Here is a 22961-nt window from a genome sequence, read left to right as displayed (position 1 = left end):
TTGGTTTTGAAAGAGATTGGTTTGATTGAGGAGAGTTTGAACAAAGGTTTAAAATCGTTCATCTTCGAGGCGCGAACTACCTCGAATGACTCATAAGTTCATTCACGCACGCACAGATGGCTTGTTTCTGACCAGTATGATTGTCTGCAGCCGTTCCCGTTTGAGCCTAAAAAAAGTTGGTTTCTCATCCTAGACATATTGCAAAAATGATGCGCTGACGTGTTTTTTTTCTTCTCAATTTTTTGTTTTCTTCAACCAACAAGAACGCGAGCGCAACCCCCCCCCCCCAAAAAAAAAAAAACCATGTAACCGGCGATATAGGAAAGAGATAAATGCACATCAGCAGCGTTGCTTGGTTATTTTTGTAAAGTTCTGTGGTTTGACTTTTAGTGCAGCAATGCACAGTTTTGACAGCTAAATAGAACAGTGACATATGTGTACAGTTCTGAATGGAATGTTAGTGTTTACAGTTCCGTTTTATACAGCACTGTGTTATGCACTATCGTTGCGTATTTTTGCGGTTTTTTTTCAATTTTATTTCCTCATGAGCAGAAAAAAGATTGACCCGGCGGATCTGAATTAATCACGCGAGGATGAGAAACAAGCTTGTTTTTTTCTTGGTCTTGTCCTTGTTTATGTCATTGATGAAGAAAAATGTGAAATTTTAAGGTATTCTCTGGTGATAGACGTGAAACTTTTTCGTGTATGTCATGTACGTCCGACCGAATGTTTGTATGACGCAATACACGAAGCCTGTATGACGTAGTACCCGAAGCCTGTATGACGTAGTACACGCAAATCCTTATCATTTTAGGTCGCATTGCTAGGAATAGGAGATTATATACAGTAATTTGTTCGTGTTTTTTAAAAAGGATATTCAACTTTCATCTTGTCGCGTCAACAGAAATTTTAACAAAGTGTATGTGAAAACTCAATGTCGCCACGTTCATAATCAAACAAGGTTGCGTAATAAGCTTCCAATTATGTAAGGTAAAATTCAGTATATAGTCATAAGATTTTTTACGGGTAGAAAATTCTTAAAGCGTCAGAGATAGACGGAGACATACATGTACCGTGCAACGTGGAGGCACAGAGTACTACTACTGAGACAGGAATAGCGAGAGCCTGAGAAGCCAAGAGAAACTTAGAACACTTTAGAAACACGAAGGGAGGGTCTGACGGAAACAGGGACACAACAGAGACGGGGCTAGATGACACGAAAGATGAAAGACTGCAAAATATGAATAGAAATGAAACCATTTCACACCTTACAATGTTAGCCCTGGAGGCGGCAACTCGAATGAAGCTTAAGAAATCTTGTACGATTCGGGGGGGAATGTAAATTGTCGTGGAAGAGACACGAGAATAATTTTGTGTAGTAACTTTGAATTTTGAGTGATTTCATATTTGAATGTGAATTTGTCAATTCCACTGTGTGCTGGTGCGTTACAGGGGCCCGGAAAACAAACGATCACATTACAACAAGTCATAGAAACCATCTATGCAGAAATTGCTCTAAAGCTAAAGTATGCTCACTCCATTTTTCTACATTTTACTTATTCATGTTGATCGAAACCTACTTCTACATTACAACAGGGGGGAGGGGGACAGACAGACAAACTGAGAAAATATGAAGATGTACTAATTGACTTTATTGAGCAAAGGATGTGTCTGTGGGGTATCACTCTATTGGCGTCTTTGGTTTGGGGAGTTCAATTGTCTTGTAAGCTGAGCTCCATAATATAACGATTGTTATATTTCAGAGTGGATAAAAACATTTCTATGGTTTTAAACTTTAAGGAGCTCAAACACTTTAATCATAGAAACGGAAGTGGTACGCTCACCGTAAAAGTCACATCAATCCAACACTTCAAGGGTGAGTAGAGAACAACACCGTCTTTCAGTGCGGATCAAACTATAGTTTTCATGTGTGCCGTTGCACAGTGCATTTTGTTGGAAAAGCTAACACTTTGTATTTCAAACATGTTTCAAGGATCGAAAGGAAATCGTGTTTTTAAGTCACAGTTATACGATCCCCTCACCAAAGCACCCGTTGATTTCGTTGCATTTTCTCTAAGAAACATGCGAAACTCATAAAATTTTCAAGAAGATAATTTCTCCACATGAGGAATATTCTTAAACCGTCTTTCTGCCCCTCCGATTGAATCGCCTGATTTTCTTTCACACTGTGCAGTTACAGTATATACCTCTTTAAGAAGGCGTCATATAAAAAGTGGATATGAGACTTCAACATTCCGTTCATGACAGGCAATCATAGCAAGTATTTCTTCAGGTACAAGAACGTTTCCCGTACGCCATAAAATGAACACCTGTCACGGTTGTTTGCGTTTACACTGGGTCTTTCGTCGGGCTGATGTGTTGCCTGTGTCCCGACCTGATCAATGCTTTCGTCGTTTTCGATGCCTTGAAATATCAATCCATATGTAAGGACAACAGAGAATTTGGATGGCTCATTTGCCGAAATTCTCATCAGCAGTTGATCTAATATTTAAAATGGTAATTCACTAATTTTTGGATAAAGTAGAATTAATGTGGGGTCGATATTGTTTAGGATTTATTCATAGATTGATTCACCTTCTAAGTTATTGATTGACTGGTTGTTTTATGGCAGTTTATAGTAAGTATCGTTCCTGTTCGAGTTTTGTAAACAACTTGTGTACTAACAAGCTACGATCCATGAGCGTAAACATAATCACTGTCCTGGGTATGAGCAGTGGTTAAAGGTATATCTATACTTAAAGGCCCAATAGCTGTATCTTTTAGCATTACTTTTGTGATATTACTTCCGAACTAAAACAAGTTTGTGGGAATGTACTCATTGAGGGGTGTTTATACAAGTATAATAAACTGTCCACTGGGACTGCATGTGCAATTTTGAGCAAGACAAATAATAAACTTTTGCCCAAACGCAAAATGGCGCTCTCATGCAAATACAGCAACAATACTGTACGTCGTGCATATATATGCATTAGAATCTTCACAGAAAGAACAGAGTAGTTTAATATAATGCGTAGTGCTGACTGTTTTCCACTGGGACAGTATATGTTTCGTTTTCTTTGTAATATTATCAGTTTTTAAAAATGGCGGGGAAACAAAATAACGGTTAAAATTTAAATTTATTTGTCCAATTTTTCAGTAGCAAAAGACTATATCATTTAAATTTGTAGAATTGAAAGAAAACCAGAGAAAATAGTAAGCCTTTTTTCAAGACAACAAATTTCAAGAGTTACAGCTAAAGGGACTTCGACTTCGAGGATTGAAAAATAACTGATACACGTGACGACAGAGGTAATGTGCGGTATGCGGTGGTCGTCAACCCCACAAGCGTACTGTGTACCGTCGACAAAATCACCACGTTTATTACATTATTCCCCCTCTTAAGCTTACAAAGTATTGTCATAAGACGGAGGACTTATAAGACTTACAAAACTTCATTATAAGATTTAGAGGATATACACGAAAATTACTTATGCCGACATCGTGGAGTTGAAGAGAAAAGACATTGACACCAAAATATACGCATGCAACACCCATCGAGGCAACGTGGAGGGAAACTCGAGTTGCTCATCGAGTTGCTCATCGAGTTGCCTCGTGTAATAGGTGTAACGACATTAATTAAGGTGCAGTATTGTGTTTTATTGTTTTTTTGATAATTTTTGCTGGACGTTTAGAAAGCTAAATCAAACAGTTTAACAGTAGTAATATGGCTACGGTTAGACCTGTAGCTCTGGTTTAGCCGTCCGACCAAAACCTCGAGCTACAGATCTGCAGCTAAGTCTCGGGCTTCTTTCATTCGAGGCCGTGGGTCATATTTCCGAATACACCGTAGCATTCACATTTTGGATATAAGTTGACTCCCTAGTTTGCTGAAAAAGTCAAAGTTTCGACTCCTCATCCTGCATCGCATAAAATGATGTCCGCATTCTGCATGGCATAAATATTTCACGCTCGTATTTTTTTTTATTTTCTTGTCGGAGCTGAAATTTACGGCCCATCGGGAGATGAGAAACTCAGAAATGAAAAATGTCGCCCTAATACTGTGTAAGCACATTAAGGAGTATTATGTCAATAAATTGCTAATTTGCAGATTTGATAAACTTTCATAATTAGGGTGATATGTCTAGAAATACATCACATTTTATAAAACGGGGTAAGGATGTAAATCTTCCACTAATGTATATGTAATGACGTGTAATGATATGTTACAGTGTTTTGGTGCAGATGTTCATCTGACAGTACGGCACAGTACTGAAGATTTCCCATAATTCATCATGATTTGTACACACAGAAACTCCTCAGTGGAATCTACTGTGTCTCCCATGTGTAGACAAATTCACAGACAATTTTTTTAAATTTTGAAATCGTACTTTTGAGGACACCATTCTTCTCAATTCCCATTTTAAATGATTTAGCAAAGTATACTTGATTGAGAGAGGAGATAGCATTTTTGTAAATTTTCCACGGATTGTGTCTTCAGCCATACAGAATAATGTAATGAAAAGTAGGGAGACTAGTTGCACCTGCTTTATGAAACAAAAGGATATTGATTTTTTCCAAACAGAAAGACAAAAGAAATTTGCATGCTAAGTTTCCTCAGAGAATGACCCCTTTAGTTTGTCATAACTTGCTGCCAAAAAGTATGGCATTTGTAGTACATGTACCTGCAGAATGTGACTTTTACCGTTATTTAATGGTTTCTTTGAAATTTAGACTGAAATATCTAATCATACTTTCAGTAGATATAATTAATCAAGTATCTAGGGATTTTATATTATTGCTTTCAGGCAGTACTGAAAAAGTTATAAAAATTTTAATGTCGTGTGTACAAATCAAACTGAATTGTGGGAAATGTATTGTACTGTGTATACTGTAATACTGTGTGAAGACATTAAGAAGCATCATGTAAATTAATTGCTAATTGGCAAATTTGATGAACTTTCATAATTAGTGTAATATGTCTTGAAGCGCTGAATCAAATTTGTTGAAACGTGGTAGAGATATTTATCCTCAAATATTGTAATTGTGTGCAAAGATGTGTAGCAGTGTCATATTAATTAACTGCCGATTTGCATATATTATGAGTTTTCGAATTAAGGCTGATTTGCGAAGAAACGGTTCATCAAATTTGCTTCAACAGTAAATAATGACATGTTAATAAATTTTTATTTGCATAATTTATGAACTTTCCTGATTTGAGTGATGTGTCCAGAAATGCTACATCAAATTTGATGAAACATGGTATAGATATTGATCTTACAGTGCTGTAATATAATTCAGTGACACTTAGCAGTGTCATTTAACTTAATTGCTAATTTGCATACATAATTAATTTTTGTCTTTAGGATGAATGCCAAGAAGCGCTGCATCAAATGGTATGAAATGTGGTGCAGGAAATAATCTGTCAGTGTTATAATAGACTGAAAATAGTTTTGCAACATCCGGTTAATTAATTACTACTTGAATCATTTTTGTAATAAGGGTTGTAGCCGAGATTGGTTTTATATTTTCACCACCATGGAGCTCATTCTCAGCCATTAAGCCTCATCTGTGTCGCAGTGATTTTAATCACAGACCAAATTAATGAACAGGACACTATCTTCGTTCTCCGAGGACCTGTAATAAAATTACTAATTAACAAGTAGGGACTGTGTCATCAACAGTAACTTGCTTCATGAAAAAGTGACCCATTCGGGTGGTATACTCTTTGTACGGGTTACCCCACCCCCGGGAGTAAAACTGACCACCCCGTCGTCGGTGGTGGAAAAAGTGACACTATGTGTCCATGTTAAAAAATGAGCCAATTTCTATACCACTGCAATTGACTGTAATATACAGAGTTTGACAAACAAGGGTCACAGAGACATCTGATATTCAGCTGAGACACTCTGTCAGACTGACAAGTCTGTGAGGCGATGATTCATGGAGATAGTCCAGTAGAAAGCCAACTATCATATATGTATCTGCAAAGTCTGTGTCCAGACTAAGTATTCCACCTTCGCTTTTCTGGAATGCTTCATGTATCATCCGAAGTGCTCTGGGAGTCCTGTACACTGTCTTGTGCTTGAAGTAGTTGTCATTGGTAAACACGGAATCTGTGATTAAAAGAGGGCAATGGAGGAAATTCAATCAGCAATCTCAAAATACCTAGGTTTGCCATTTAGTTATATATGTAAGAGTATATATATATATATATATATATATATATTATATATATATATATATATATATATATATATATATATATATATATATATATATATATATATATATATAAATCAGTGCATTGATTTGAATAGGAACATCCGGGGAGTTAGCGGGCCGGTGAACGAAGTATTGACCTGTTTCCATGGTTACCCGGTCCAGTGAAGCCCTTCGACATTTTCCACGTCAAAGTAGACGCTTAACGCTTGAAGTAAAATATCTATGCGCGAACTTCTATTTTAATTTTCGTTAAAATCTGTTTGATGCTGGTTGATGATGGTAAATTGTTTGAAAATGCCCTGCATGTAACTAAATGACATATAGTATTGACTGTGAAGAGGTATGTAATAAAAATATTATTGCCTGAATACATGGGTTTATGTGCCCTCGCGGCAGGAGACAATGCCCTCCTGGCGTCGGGCAAATTGTCACCTGCTCTCGGGCACATAAGCTCATGTATTCAGGTAATAATAATAATAATAATAATAATATATATATATATATATATATATATATATATATTATATATATATATATATATATTATATATATATATATATATATATATATTGTTATTGCCCCAACTCAGAATCTAAAAAGTCAAAGGTTGGTGAGCAGTTGAAATCATGCGTGAGTTTTAGTGAACGGCAAAATTACCTTCGTGTGGCACTTTTTTCTCGAACAGTATGCATATTCCTACAACAGTATAAGGCAAGATTTCTGTCATTTGTTGCCTTCGATCTTGTTTTTCCTTATTTCGTTCTCTTATGCTCGGTTCCTTGAACGTCGTTGTAAGGTGTGCAGAGAATTGTGTGATTTGGATGATATACTTTACTGTTCCACAAATTTTGCAATCTTCGTGATATTAATTTAAATGCAGCACCTTGGTAGTGTGAGGAAAAGAACAGCTGGCTTTTTCATTTCTTTACTATGTAATAGTTTTTGTTTTATTCAAGGGAAAGCAGCTTCCAAAGCCATAGCTCCAGATGTCGTTTCCATCATTGTTAGTTTTCGTCAGCTGTTTGTTTGAATGGGACACAAATGAATGGGACACCGCTGTATAGTGCTTAACTTCGGTCACATATTGTACTTTACAGAGAGGGCCCGGGTGTCGCAGGAACTGCGCATGCACTCAAATGTCGTATGGGACCCATACGGCCGATTTAAACACTGTATCCAAGGTACGTTGGCGACTGACGAAAGTTAAACATGTTTCGTCACAATGTATATTGTAAACTTTTAATATTGTTGCAGCTATGTTGGCGTGATGCAACTAGATACCGTACATGAAATAAATCATTTGTAAACAAGAAAGTCGCACATGCGCCGTTCCGACAACCCCTTTCCTTCTAACCATGGATGGTACAATTTTTGTGATCCACCTTAATGGGCATTTCAAATTCTCTCTCATCAATCGCTTGATTCCATGTTTTTGTGTATACCCTTCACTGTATCGCTTTCAATGGTCCAAGGGAGTACATTCTTTGACAGACGAGTGATCATGATTCGCTTGAAGACGTGTTCGTTTGTCTGTCTTGTTTCATTAACGGTATACTTTTCGGGAGGTTTGAAGGAGTCTTTTTTATCAGCCCTATCTCTGAAAAATGATTAACTGAACACAACTGTCAAAGGATAACAAATTACTAACATTACATAAATAGACAATGTCAACAACCTCTGACTGTCGCTTTAACGTAGACTGCGCCTCGGGGACAGATAGTTGGACTCTCAAACTTTTTAAATTCTTTTCTGATCTACCACTTGCGTGGGTTCATTTTGAAGCTCTTTATTAGTTTTCTGTAAATCGAAATTGTATTTCTCTCCATAGAGTTAACACAGGGATGGCGGCCAGTTTGAATTTCAAATATCGGTAAATCTTTGATGATTTGTTTCTCTAGTGCCAAAACCCCGACCCACGATTTTTGTTCTTGATTTTGAAAGTGATTGGTTAAAAAATTCCTTGAGCAAAATTTGAGCGAAATTTTGAATCTTTTACTTTCGAGGCGCATACTACCTTAAAATAAGGCACTTTCCATAAAATAGAATGCAGACTTACCATTTCTTGGCGGCAACGAGAATACGGGTTCAATCATTTTCAGGTGTGTCTTTGCTGTCACATCATCGAGCTTCGGGTTATATCCAGGTGGTAGAAAAAATCGCGGTTGTAACCCAATCTCCTGAAGTCTCATTCCGGCACTGACGATCTCCCTCCGCAATTCATCTTTGTTTTGCCACTGCCAGAAATGACCAGGTTGCGGGGCATTACCACGAATTCCCACTTCATACTTCTCCGCCCAGTATTTCACCAACTCCGGGTGCTGCTTTGCAAAGTCTCCATAAACAAACACAGTTGGTTTCATCTTCCTCGGGTACGCTGCTATCGTCTGCATAACTTGCCCGAAAGTGAACGCGTTCATGCCGGCTTCTATCACGAGGGACAAGTTGCTTCCATTCCCGTGTTTGTTGCATGAACTTTGTTTTTTGCCAGGTATTCCAGGTGTATCTGAAGGTAGCTGTAAATTAATTAGAAAAAACCCTAATGCTGCTAAAGACAATTTGTTTTCTATAAGCTATTCACTCCAAGTACCCGTATGCTGGTTCACATAATTCACCATACAAATCTATCATAGGTTTAAGTCAATGGGTGGTAAACGGAAAATGAAAAGTCATGAGCTCGCGCGTAATTTCATCAAACAGCCAGAATGCAACAATTAAACCTTGATCAGTTCTTGATGCGTTCATAGTAGTGGCAATCATACTTTGCATAATTGTTGAATGGCCGTGCCAGCTCTCCGAATAGGCCCACTCTGAAATAAAACGCAGTGTTCTATAACGGACGCTGAAATGATCTCTATAACATTTACAAAGGGGAAAACGAAGTCAAAGAAATCACAAGGTTTTTAGGAGTGTGGATGATAATAATTATTATGTCATCAACGTTAAAGGTATATAGTCACCTGTAATCTAAATATGCCCATATATGGTCAAAGGGGCGTTCCTTGGTAACTGTGGCAAAATTTGGAACAGGTGACAGTATACCTTTAAATAACGTGAAGAAAAAGTGATCAATATACATGCGGCGGCCACATCCTTATTTGGTAAATTTACGGGAAGATAGAAAGTCACATAACTATCAACTGGCTACTATAGAAGGATGGAACCAATTATTAGGTCAACCTACCACTGGTCTATGTTCAGGAAATGTGTCAAAGTCTCCATAGGTCAGATACTCCGCTGACCACTCCAGTGGTTTTACTCCAGCCTCTTTTAACCTCTGATGGATGACCCGTTGGGAATTCTTGTTGTAATACTTGGCAAAGGAGTGAAATTCACCGTAATACCTATGCGGAAAACAGAGATGATTTGACCATTATAAAATCAGAATTTCCCATGATTAGCCTGTTTAAAACAAAGTCTGTCTTTTTTTAATCTTATCTTGTGAAAACTCGGAATACTAAATAATGTAAGGAAAAGCTGCTACCCTTATCTATATGTAAGACATCGTCAATGAAAATTCATTACAAAGCTTGAAAAGGTTCAAACGTTTAGTAAAAGTACGTTCCCCATAATTTTGCACGGAACTCGATATTTTAGTACATGGAGTAAAATGTTGCACTGAATGACATAATAATGTCTGGCTGAAAACAGAGTTGAGGTTATGCACAGTTGACATCGACCAGCATTTTAGAATGTTTAACAAGAAGTCACTGCAAACAACACGAATTATTTTTCATATCAAACAAAATTCATGAAAAAAAAGATTAAAAAAGAGCGACTTTGTCCCCTTAAGGTTGAATAGAAGCGTGCTGTTGTTTAGTACTGCTAATGATTTTTTTATACTTTAACAAAATCCACGACACGCCGTACTATTCTGAAATGTCTTTAAAAAATTAATGTCACCTTCACGGAAAAAAACCGCGAAAAAAAACATGCTGACTGAGCACTTTCTCCGAAAGGAAATATGTATATATATATATATATCATTGAGCATGCCTATCGTTCGGACAGCGACAATTGTATCTTCATCCTTCGGAAAGCAGTTTTTGAATGTTTGACAAAAGTATACAGAAAGAAACCTTCTTTGCTTAATACGTATTAGTCTTAATCAGATTTTTGCTTCTTTAGAATGCGCCTAGGGAACAGATATTCGGATCACAACTCTTCTTTACTCACTACTACCTCAAATACGTGCAGTATAAAAGAAAATGGCAACATCAAACACCATAAGAGACGAGTGTATCAACGGCAACGATGACGAGAACATAGCAACACCGACAGTTATTATTATTATTATTATTATTATTATTATTATTATTATTATTATTATTAAGATATGCTATCCGGTGAAAATAATCTCAAAACTTTTCAGAAACCTACTTATCTATCCAGGCGAACGTTCCGTCTCTCAGCATTTTGTCAAGAATAGCCCATTCAGCGCCCTCAACGTCAAGTTTGAAAATAACATGGTCTTCTTCCCTTGTGTTCTGCTGAATCCACTGTGACAGATCGATCGATGGTACTGTGATTTCTTTCGTTCGGGCGAACTTTTTTCTCATGTTTTCATCTCCAGCTGCTCCGTCAATCGCTCCTCCTCCCCAGTGCATGTCTTGTTTGTTTTGAATCTTTCCAGGAAACCAGGCTACTTCTAAGAAAACCTTTACCTCGCCTGGTTAATAGAAAGACGTAAAGCAACACGTGCAGTGTGACAGTATTTATGACAAATGCATAGCGTGCAATGACACATTATTGAAGAATAACGTTGATCGTAAGTTATGCTTGACAAAATAAACAAACTGTTTCTCAGAATCACCCCTACAGGTTTTCGATTTGCCATATCATAACCGCAATGACCTCTGACTTGTTTTCATCATTTATTTCAGGGTACTGCTATTTACCCTCTTGTCCATCAATGGTGACCTCGATAATAAATACTATTTAGACATATTACGACTCATTACAATACAGAGACTGTATCATTGAAGATTCTCATTCTGATTCTGTTTTGGAGTGCAAGTTTACTGTGCAATATCGCTCAGATCGCTGCGCAGTCCATTTTGACCAGTCGGCGAATTGTGTCTTGGCACGCTGGTAAAATATTGAACGTTATTACATGCCTGGATAAGATTGCAAAATTGTGCATTGGTTTAAATAGGAACATTGAGGGAGTTAGCAGGCCGGTGAACGATGAGCTGACAGGTTTCTATGGTTATCCGGTGACGTCAAGATAGACGCTAAACGCTAGATGTAAAATATCCATACGCGCACTGCTATTTTGACTTGCGTTAAAATCTATATGATGTTTGTTGATAATTGTAAAATACTTGAAAATGCCCTCCATGTAACTAAGTCATATAACGTTAACTTTGAAGAACAATGTAATAAAAATACTATTGCCTGAATGCATGGGTTTATGTGCTAGGAGACAATTTGCCCTCCTGGTGTCGAGCAAATTGTCACCTGCTCTCGGGCACATAAACCCATGTACTCAGGCAATAATATATATTAGGGCATTAACTCATGAAAGTTGTGAGGCACAAGAACTATATTGTATTTTTTTTCAGATTTTTTTTCTGTACGTTTTAATAAACTTCTTAATACACTAGGCCTACCTGTAATGATCATTCGCTTTAAACAGTATTAAGTTATCGTTTCTTTTTCTCCGGCAGTATACTTTTACTAGGCATTCCTTGTCGTAATATTACTGGGTGTAATAAAAAGAATAATCGTTTGTCACCCCTTTGAATTTCTGAAAAAATCCGAGAAGCAATGTTCTTTTGTCTTGCTTCAGATTTATTTGTGAAGGTTTACAAAACGTTTTTAAAATGTTTGCCTGCTAACTTGACGTGTTAGAATATTTTGAGATGTGTTTTTTGTCTTCAAAGTTTGCTTTAAATTTCCACGGCCAGGAGGAAATACTCATCGAACGTCTCTTTTATATAGTTATTATAACTTGCACCAAAATAATGCAATCAGATATGATTCATTGCCATATGATCGTAATCCACACTCCTTACCTGTTTTATTGGAGACAGCCACAGGACAATGTAACACATGCTTAGGGTCCTCTTTGTAGGGAGCAAAGTAAGGTTTCAATCTTTCATCGATTTCGAACGAATGTATGATAAACTGATCGGCGTCTGGGTACGTTTCTCTGAACAATCGGACCGACGAGGCAACATTTCCTCCGCAATCAAGGAATATCTTCCGAGGCTTCTGCTGCCTGTCAAAAAAAAGATTAATCAGTGTGCGTACCTCTTATTTACAATTTCTTCTTATTGAACATTTGCCCAACCGAACATCCTCTAGCCGTGCAATTACCAATGACTTGAAGCCTATTGCAGTATAAGATTATGTACAACACCAGACTTTCGAGTCTACATGTGCTCAGATCTCGTTTACATTTGCCTTTTTACTCCAGGTGTCAAGTCATTGCGGTTTACCTTACAAAAGATCGAAGTTAGCAATACTCGGGAGCGGGGTTCCCATAGAAAAATTGTACGGGTATGTGCCGCCCGAATGGGTCACGTTTTCACGAAAAATACCTAAACACGGGTCGAGTTTTCATCAGGAGAATTCCGAGTCCTTAACAGGGGTCGATAACAAAACAGACGTCCCATCCTTTAGGAAAACCTTCACATGCAACTGAATCAAGGTGAAAATTCCCCAATTTTGTCAACCAAAACCCTAACAATGGGTTATTTTGGAATTTACAAGGGTAGATATTTGCAACTCGGGCGACACATCCCGCATGCATATTATCAGGAGTACCCCCTGTCCCCCCGGTAACAATGTTTCTCTGTCGCAGTATATAGGCCAAGAAATTACATCTAATCCTCCTTGATAGTAAACGAACGTCTCAAAGGTGGTAAAATCTTGCTAAAACTTTTATTGAGTTTTTTTTTTGTCGAGAAGAATGGTTTTGTTGATAATAGAAATACCCCTTGATGAAGCATTTGTTTTGTATAGTTGTTTGTTTTGTTACCGACGAGCCTATCGCCCATGTGTATGAATCCGTTATGTTTTTTGATCAATAACAAATGGTTTCAAATCAGCTGTCACCATTCGCCATGTTGTCTGCACAATCGTGCCTAGGCTTGACTTTTCTCAATTGTGCGCGTTTAACAAAATTCTTTGTCTGCCGTCTAGTCCACGTACTGATAGATTTTCATAGAAAATTAAGAAAACAAACACAATTTTAACACTATCGAGAATAAAATTTAATACGATTTTTCTAAATTAAAACTGAGCTTATGTCAATACACTAAATGAGTTTTTTTCGTCTGTGTTTGTTTTTGCCCCGGCTGGCTGGTAGGTTTTTCAAAATTCCAAGGACGGCGAACAAAGAATTTTCTTTAAGTTCATTGCTTTTGTTCCATGGTCGTCTCGGTAGACTATTGGCTTTTCATATTAAAATGAGCTTCAAAGGTGTTAAACTTTTTGGAGGCTTTGTTTGTGGTTGATGATTACACGAGATTATGCGAAATATACGACGAGATGGCATCGTACTGCCAGTCACGTAGCAAGCATAGCTACTTTGTGAGCTCTCAGGCCAGAAACACTGCTTCACGCCAATCAAAACATAACACGCCAGCAGTTTCATAAACATGTCCTTCCTTGACGCACGTGTGAAAGACGGTATGACTGACCGTGAACCATTGAGTAAAACAAGACAGTATCGATAGAAGACTTTCAAATTTGGTTCAAACACACTCATTATATATTCATAAAAATATGAGAGGAATTTTTAAAACGGTAAAACTCACTTTCCTGAAGCTAAAAACAATCCCGTTTTCGCCAGCACGTCAATTCTGCTCAGCACCACACGAAAACAACAACACAAACTTTGCCGAACATACTTTCGCTTAACAATTGGCGAAAATCCGAAAATTAACGAAGGATTCATGGTCGGCACTCTTCGGAAAAGAGAGGCGAGAGCAACCTGAGGTGAGGCGAACATGGATGGGTTACGTAACCGCTTCACGCCTTAAACAATACCCGTTGCGACTCTATCTATCCTTCCCTATGCTTTTGTGTACGAAGTCTATCACGTCAGCACCTCCAAAGTATGCTGTTGGCCTACTATTGTGCCGCTATGCGTCACTGACTTCATCGGCACGAACTGTAATGTGCAGGCTATATACTAACACATTTTCGTCCTAATTTCACGGACACGATGCCACGCCCTGGCCATACAGTATACGATATCTTCACCAAACAGTGAAGTAAATGAGAGGAGGAAGTGTCAACGGTATGTTATTGGGTTGTGAATGAAAGGCATCGGATTAAGTTCGAAATGCCTTTATAGTCGGCTGAAAATATGGTTTGACCCCCAAAAATTGCTACAAAGTCGGCTGAAAATATGGTTTGACCCAAAAAATTGCTACAAAAGGTTTCTCAACGGATTTTTATAGAGTCAAATGTGCTTAATAACGAAGTAAAAGTCTACCAAAATCTGATCACCGGAAACGTGTCATTTTCAAGATGGCATCCATGATTGCCCGTATACTTAAAATGGCCATAACTACTTAAAAACCTAGACTAGTGATTTACACTTATTCAGCTGCTGAATGCATAGACCTCACAAATGTTTCACATCATTTAGACGATGTCCAGTTATGGTGTCACGCAAACAAATTAACTATAAATAGGGGAAAGACCAATTTTAGTGTTTAGAGGACGTCAGACGAAATTAAATGTGTGTGGCTCTGTCTCAATCAGTGGTGAGCACATTGTGGAGGCTGACGTAGTTTCATTTGTTGGTATTTTGATAAATAAACATCTTTCTTGGTCTGACCATATTGATAAAGTAAATAAGATCATTAGGAAGAAATGTGGTATTTTGTTTAGGCTGAGACACATCCTGCCACTACACATTCGGTTGTTATTTTATAATGCTTTTATACTTCCTCACATAAGTTATGGTATCGAGATTTGGGGTAATACCTACCCAACGCACTTGCACTGTATTTTAACAGCTCAGAAGATGATTGTTCGAACAATACTTTTTAAAAAACAGACGGACCACTCAGCACCATTATTTATCCAGATCAACATCCTAGACATTTTCAAGCTTCACAAATTGTCCCTTGGCACTTTTATTCATAGTCTTATTCATCAAAACTCACCACACTCTATAGCAGACTATTTCAGTGATTATAAGCATGAACATAATACTAGAATGAGCCTTCAGACGCACCTTCGACCATATCATGCTAAGTCAAATTCAGGTCAATTTGCCATTTCTTTTTCAGGTGCAAATGTATGGAATAATATTCCAGTTCATATTAGACAAATTGTCTCACTGTACAAATTTAGGCAATATTTCAAACGCCATCTTTTGTATGGACTTTGATTGGTTCTGTGACAGCTTTGTAGCTTTTGTTTGATAGGCACCTTACATGTTTTCCATAAGTTTTTGTTTTGGTTTGTTGTTTGTAAATTATTTTTTATTTCTTAAATGTATTCATTCTGTGAGCCCTCGTTAAGTATTTTTTACACCTCAATTTTCACATGTCGGGGTTCAGGCTCGACTAGCTACCAGCTATATCCTGTTTCCCCTTTGCCCAGATCATTTTTGACTTATTCAAACTTGTTGCTGTCTTTCATATTGTATGTAACTTTTCTGGGTAATAAATAATCAAATATGTGAGCTAGTCACAGGTATACTGATTGAACTTTGAACTTTGTCTTGGGAACGTGTGTCGGACGCGGGGGGTTACTCAGTCATAGTGCTACAGTCCGCTTTCTTTTTGTGTCCAACCTAAATAAAACCAACAATTCTTCAGCCGAGTCTAGATTTACCTTCCACTTTACAACTTTCTGCACTCCGCTGAATACCTATATGCCCCAACACCCATTATGAATATGGACTTGACACTCTGTGGCTGCATTGTGGCTTTTCTGTTTGAGTGATTTTAAGCATGGCAACGTTTTGAACATGTCACCGATTTGAGCCTTTGAGCCAATGCGAGCAGGGTTGCTGTTTCAATGTCATCTGTTTAAGAGGAGCCGTGGCCCTTTATATATCTTTTGAAGCCTAACAGTGGAAGCACAAAAGAGAAGTTTGTATTCAAGTTGAAATGAGTGGAGTCTTTTGAATGTTAGCATGATCTTAAGGTCAGAATTTTATTGCTTACACAGATATGCACATGTATTGGAGGATCCGGACTTAAATACGGTGAATCGATTTGTACTATAAGTCAGCCTAGCGGACTGTAGCACTATGACTGATCCACTGCTTATGGAACCAGTTCTTCTTGCACCGATAAGACCAGCAATTTGTAGTACCCATAAAAACGACAAATAGAACACGAAATATCGCATGAACAATACGCGTATTAATACTAGTTGAAAACCCGTATTTATTGGCGTAAGCCCATGCTTTGGTTGCCGCGGTAGTTCTCCTGTTGTATTGGGCAGCCCATAAAAGGGCCACCTATCACATCCGTAAGACATCAAACGACTTTGATGATATATTTTGACCAACGTAGCGCATGTTGTACTTGACTCTCCACAGTCGCTGTGCCTTGTTTTGTGCGCGCCCACGATGGGACTGCATTCGAAGGCTACGCGCTGCCAGACACAGCGACTGTCGGTTTTTGCAAGTATATGAATATTCATTAGGGTTGTGACTTCAAAAGAAACACCTATCTAACTGGGCGGAGAGAATATATACTAGCAGCTAGTAAACCTCTATACGCGGTATGGTTTTATTTTTCATTTTCAATTTTATTTGGCTATGGTACTTGTCATTGTTTATTTGATTTACGGATGTGTGGTGTTCTATAAAGTACCCGGACAGGCAGAAATCCGACCGGTCGCTTGCAAGAACGTCCAGACCCTGGGATTCGCGTCGCGTCTCTGAAGGGCGCGCGCGTGTTCCAACAGCATGAACAGGGGAAGACGCGAATCGCAGGGTCTCTGCCAGACTAATGTTGTACTTTTCTTTGCCTTCTCTTCGCTGACATTGAAACATGTCATTTTTTAAAAACGTTGGGGGGGGGGGGGTAATCTATCACCAAATTTCGAAAGAAAATTTCATAACTCCTGATCCGGGGCGCTTACGCGGACAAATACCGGTATATATGCAGTCTTTAACTTCTAAAACTGCAGACTAGTACACTGTTAACTCAGTGCGGTTCTTGACCCCCACCCCACCCCACCCCCCCCCATAGTTTTTATTTCTGTGAATGTTGCACACAGTATATCACAATTTATCTGTAGATGTATGTGTACAATGTATACGTTTGTAACCGCATATATCTATAAACACACCTCATTCGAACACCTAACGCATGAAGTACAGGCAAAATGCCATTCCATGAGTTTGTCGCAAAGGTTCGTTTGTTTGTAATTATAGAAAAAAAATTCTCGTTAGACATGCATGATGGCAAAGCCACAAGGGGAAAACATAGGATAAAAGAAAGTAATAAAATAGACAACGTTTAACTTGAATACCTTATTCGTATTCCATAAACACCGGAATGCAATATACATTTGCCGTTTTCAAAAATTAGACCAGATGAACACCTCCAAAATCCAGGTAGTTATACTTACCCGGCGTTAGCTTCTCCTTTGCTTCGATGATCATGCGATACAGCTTTGCTAAATTTTTCTGGCAACTTGAACCTTGCGGTGGGTGGTGACGCTACATAGAATCCCAGCATAAACGTTAGTATTAACAATCCTAATATGAACAGAGAACGTTGTCCGAGCCGGCGCGTCATTATATCTGGAATAAGCAATGAGGCTGTCGAGTTAACAATCCGATATTGTACTGGTCATAGTATTTCAACGACATCATTTCACATCCAAGGAACTTATTTCGTGGACAGGCGACACACTGTTCGCCCGTTAGGATCTTTCATCTGAATTCAAAAGCCAGGCAGTTATAATGATTGGAGATTAAACTGACGGTTAGACAACCAAACGTTTGTCGTATGGTATGCGGACACTGGTATGGCCTATACAATAATATGTCGAAATAAACACCAGTTTTATGAAACACTAAAATGCTTTTAAGACAATAAAAATGCCTACCTAACGAAACAACACCCTTAGTATGAATCCGGAATATTACGATCAATGTCTAGTTGGCGAACCCAAACACAAAGGAAAGCGGATGAACAGCAATGCAAGATATGGCCCATTTCAGTGTCAACATATAATACTGGACAAACCGACGTTTGGCCTCCAAACCATGGTCGCCGCTAAGAGACACCTTTGGTGTATGAAATGGGGCAAGGTCGACTTTCACAACTTGTGCTATAGACGGATCACCAGTCCGGGTCATTTCCACAATTGGCGACTCATTATGATAATGTATTCCGACTTTTAGCCAATCATCGACCAAAATATGTACATCATTTATGAAGTACAGGTCACGCCAGGTCACAAATTACGCACCAAGTGTGATCGGCAGTTTTTAGCCGCTAATTAAGCCCCTGTCTTATGAATTTCGACAAACTTCGACTGTCAACATAATCCACGTGTTCTGCAGAAGATCATGGCCAACAACGAGTCCGATAAGTGAAAAATATTCGAAATATTTTAGATTCATTTCTACCCCCAAGTTTACCGATTTCTCTCAAGTACCGAGAATCATTTTGTAGATGTTTGTCATCTATATTAGAAAAACTGTTTTCAAGGTCATTTGTGTAGGTACGCGTATGACATTTCAAAGTAAGAGCGACGTCAGAGCTTTAAAATCATACCCATGTTGTGGTTGTCCGACGACGAAGACTTAAAACAGTTCGTGTACACTCTAAATAGGAGACATTCAAAATATATCCCATAAACGCCCATGTGACTAAAATAAACCAATCACCGTGTCGATAAAGTCATGCGGAACACCGCCGCCAACGTTGAGACGTACGTCTGTGGTCTGACACATGCGCATATCGCGACTGTTTCGACTCCGCCTATCGAGGAAAACAACAGAGTCGCAGCAACAGAATCATGGAACTTAACATCGTAAAGTTCATGCCATGGACGGAAGACACTTTCACATGGTCTTCTAGACGTTTTCAGCTGAGGACTGACAATTGATGTAACCATCGGATGGCCAGTCATTTCATGTCTTCGTTCACGGTTCGATATAACGCCGGGAAAACGGACCTGTACGCAGGGCTATACGGCTGCAATACTAGTCACGACCTGCGATCAACAATGCTTCCCGTTTTCAAAACCGCGCACCGTTGCGCACCTATCCGTGGGACCCAAGTGTTAGGCATCATTAGAAAGCTGGTTTTCTGCCCCTTTGAATGATATAAGAAATAACTAAGTAAGCTAGAACTACGATCGTAAAACGCCCGCAAAAATGAGTCGACTGTCAACGTTAAAATCGCGGGAAAGTGTGATGGCGATTTGCGTATTTCAATGACTAACTTCAAAATGACGTAACGAGAAGAATCTCGCACGTACTACCCTCCAAAACTGCCATTTTAAAGTGTAGACCATTTTGGAGATATTTTCATTCGAAAGACACCGAATATCTGTCAACTGGGGTTAAAAAACCCGCCGAAAGTTGCCAATGGGTTCGTTCCCGCAAAATCGTACGTTCACTTCCGCATTTACAAATTTAAATATTCATGAGAAATTCCCTTCTGCCATTGGCCAATACAAAAGGTCATGACTTCAGCAAATGTCTCCTATTTTAGAGTGTACACGAACTGTTAAAATGGTGCGCGATTTTGGGACCTTATGTCAAGTGCCCTGCCACTGAAGTACCCAGCAGTCTGTGCCATTATTTTTAAGGGGTGGCCGACAGTTGTGAGGGACTAAATCCACGTGATTATGGAAGGGTAGGACTAGCAGTAGTGAGCTTATTGCAGTAGTTATTCTTATAAAAAAAATCGTTAGGCCATCCAAAATGTTCTACGGTCGATATAACGACATTGAGGCCAAATATGACACCTCGGTCACTCAAATGATTTGCGACATCTGTACAATGCGCTATTGTGCATGAACACAAGAAAGTTCTAAGGACTTGAAACAACCCGTTCCCATGTAAGATTTATTGAACTAGTACGCTGTTGATCTTAGTTAAGACCGTTCAGATGACAGAGCATAGGACGTATTGAAGTAGGCAATTGTCTAACGTCTACATTCAGCCCCTTACATCTTTCGGGCATACCTAAAAATAATTGTACACTAGGTACTCTCGTGGCAGCATACTTGACAAGGTTCGAATTTTGATCGCCGCCATCTCCGATACAAATGGGGTTTTCAGAACGATCGATGTGGGTACACGATTAATATTTGATGGCGCGCTGGCCTCTGATTGGCTAATGATAGGAAATATATTATGGTATAGCTTCGCCAATTTTGGAAATGACCAGGACTGATCACAACGGAGCGAAACAATCAATACTATTCGAGCCGCAACATGCATTGCTTCGTTTCAGGATCGCTTGCAATTGCGCTATCGCTATCACACTACACTGCAAACGGCATACTAATTTGCATTACGGAAGGACTCTGACGATGTGTGATTACAGGCTCCACGAAAAAACAAGAGTGTACGATGACGTCAACCAGAGAAAAATTCCATGAGATTATAAATATATCACATGAACAGTCTTCTTACTTTCTTTTGATGTGGATGGATCAAATTATTTTCACCAATTGCATGATTTTTGTCGCGATTTGTTTTATTTACCCGGATTACTTTCATTTAATGAGTAAAGTGAAAGCGGCCCATCACCCAGGAGATATGCCAATGATTTACAGGTACTTTCATTCATAAATCTGATCAAGTTGAATTTTTTTTACACCGAATGGTATCGCCACCAATCAGACATACGGATTCGGTCACGTGAACGTGTCAACCATTGTCTTGCGCTGTCCCGACGCCAAGGCAAGTCTGCCATCGGCGGACATAGCTTTCACCGCGCTAGCGACGGAAAGCCATAGTAATTCAGAGTTATTTAGAATATTTAAAAATATATTTATGAAGTTAATGCAACGACGCAATCGAAACAACAGTTCTCATTTTCAGAGATGCCGTGCCTTTAAAAATATCACAAGTTTACGACCTTGGCGAGCCCAAAAGATTCCGTTCGATGACACAGAGTGTACCTCATTGCATGCTTGTGGGAACAAGTGCCACAGCGCTGCCATCACCGGTCTCCGCCGGTGTCAACATGTCATTTCCCATCTCGGTCGTCAATGTCTACGTCTTAAGGACTTTGATATTTGCAGTGACGCATATTTCGTCTTTAGATACCTCAAAATTTTGTTACTGGAAGCTCTCTGGGTTCTGTTGTCCGTGTAAACTTTATATATATATATATAATATATATATATATATATATATATATATATATATATATATATATATATATATATATATATATATATATATATATATATACTGAGAATCTAGGAACTTGTAGTTGTCACTCTACAGGCTGTTTCATGCGCTAAGCAATCATCAGGATCATCCTGATGATTGCTTAGCGCATGAAACAGCCTGTAGAGTGACAACTACAAGTTCCTAGATTCTCAGTATTACCGCCCTGCAGAAATGCATTGAGCACTATACTTTGCCTGCATTGACAAGCAAACCATTTTCGTAATATATATATATATATATATATATATATATATATATATATATATATATATATATATATATATATATATATATATATATATATATATATATATATATATAAAGTATACAGATGTCCTCATGGGAAACTCGACGCGTAAAGCATAGCGTTATCAATGATAACACAAATTACTTTAAGTATAATATCTGTTACATGTTATTTGGGATAATTGGATAGCGTTGTAATGTAAGCTCACTGGGTTCTTCTTTCTATTGGTAATTTGTAATACTGCAACTTTAAGCTATAGGGCATTTTACACTTTTGATAAATTCTCCCAAATTTGTTCCAATCATGTAGAACATAAAAGATCCAGAAAACCGTTGAAGTAAGACATATCAGATTTATCAAAGGTAAACATTGACAAAACAGTTACAGCAATTTTGTTAACGTCCGTTACTCAGATATAGGGCATCGGTACGCTAATGGTTTTTGCTTCTTTATAAAACTAACTTCTGTACGTGACGACATCCGTGTTTAATGATGATGATGGTAATGATGATGATGATGATATTTTTGTTTTTTGTTATTATTATTATTATTATTATTATTATTATTATTATTATTATTATTATTATTATTATTATTATTATTATTATTAATATTATTATTATTATTATTATTATTATTATTATTATTATTATTATTATTATTATTATTATTATTATACTTTATTTAATTATTTAACGAGTGTAGTCTGATTTACAAAATGAATTGTAATTTCCATCACAGCTCTCTAAAATAAGTTCATTGTCATACAAGGGAAAAGCGTGTATTACATAGAATAAATATGAATAAATATACAGAAGATTATAAAATAAATGTCATGAAAGGTCTCACAAGACACAATCAATCCAAATCATAGCCCTCGCAGGGCTCGAAATTAACTTTTTACCCTGGTAGTCCACTTGGGCTACCATTTTCTGAAGTTGGTAGCCCAGTGACAATGGCTGGTAGCCCATGAATATTTTAGTTTAGGGATACTGTACTCGTCCGAGTATAAGCCCCGGTTCAGCAACACAAAATAGCAGTAAAACTTGGGGCTTCAACTCGAGAAACCCCATGTTATGTGTCACGAACGCTTAATTTATGCTAATTTATGTACATTTTAACACTTTCTATCACTTT

At 38.1% G+C, this 22961-nt stretch overlaps 1 protein-coding gene and 1 long non-coding RNA gene across 2 annotated transcripts in view; both read right to left on the bottom strand.

Moving 5' to 3' along the window:
- Nucleotides 1-5765: 5765 nt before the first annotated feature.
- The window catches only part of LOC139118699 (uncharacterized), a 66565-nt gene continuing 49369 nt past the window's right edge, over nucleotides 5766-22961 (bottom strand). The window contains exon 7 of the mRNA XM_070682119.1: nucleotides 5766-6113. Coding sequence (XP_070538220.1) covers nucleotides 5893-6113 — 221 coding nt within the window. The 3' untranslated portion in view covers nucleotides 5766-5892. The remainder of the gene's footprint in view (nucleotides 6114-22961) is intronic.
- LOC139118701 (uncharacterized) lies at nucleotides 12237-18453 on the bottom strand. The gene is made up of 3 exons (XR_011548785.1): nucleotides 18262-18453; nucleotides 17779-17953; nucleotides 12237-12442 (listed from the first exon to the last, which is right to left on the bottom strand). It is a non-coding gene; the product is annotated as an uncharacterized lncRNA (long non-coding RNA).

The sequence above is a fragment of the Ptychodera flava genome, chromosome 19 (assembly GCF_041260155.1).
Source record: "Ptychodera flava strain L36383 chromosome 19, AS_Pfla_20210202, whole genome shotgun sequence".
Lineage (NCBI taxonomy): Eukaryota > Metazoa > Hemichordata > Enteropneusta > Ptychoderidae > Ptychodera > Ptychodera flava.
Note: the sequence above shows the minus strand (reverse complement) of the source record. Positions and strands in the feature narration are given on the sequence as shown.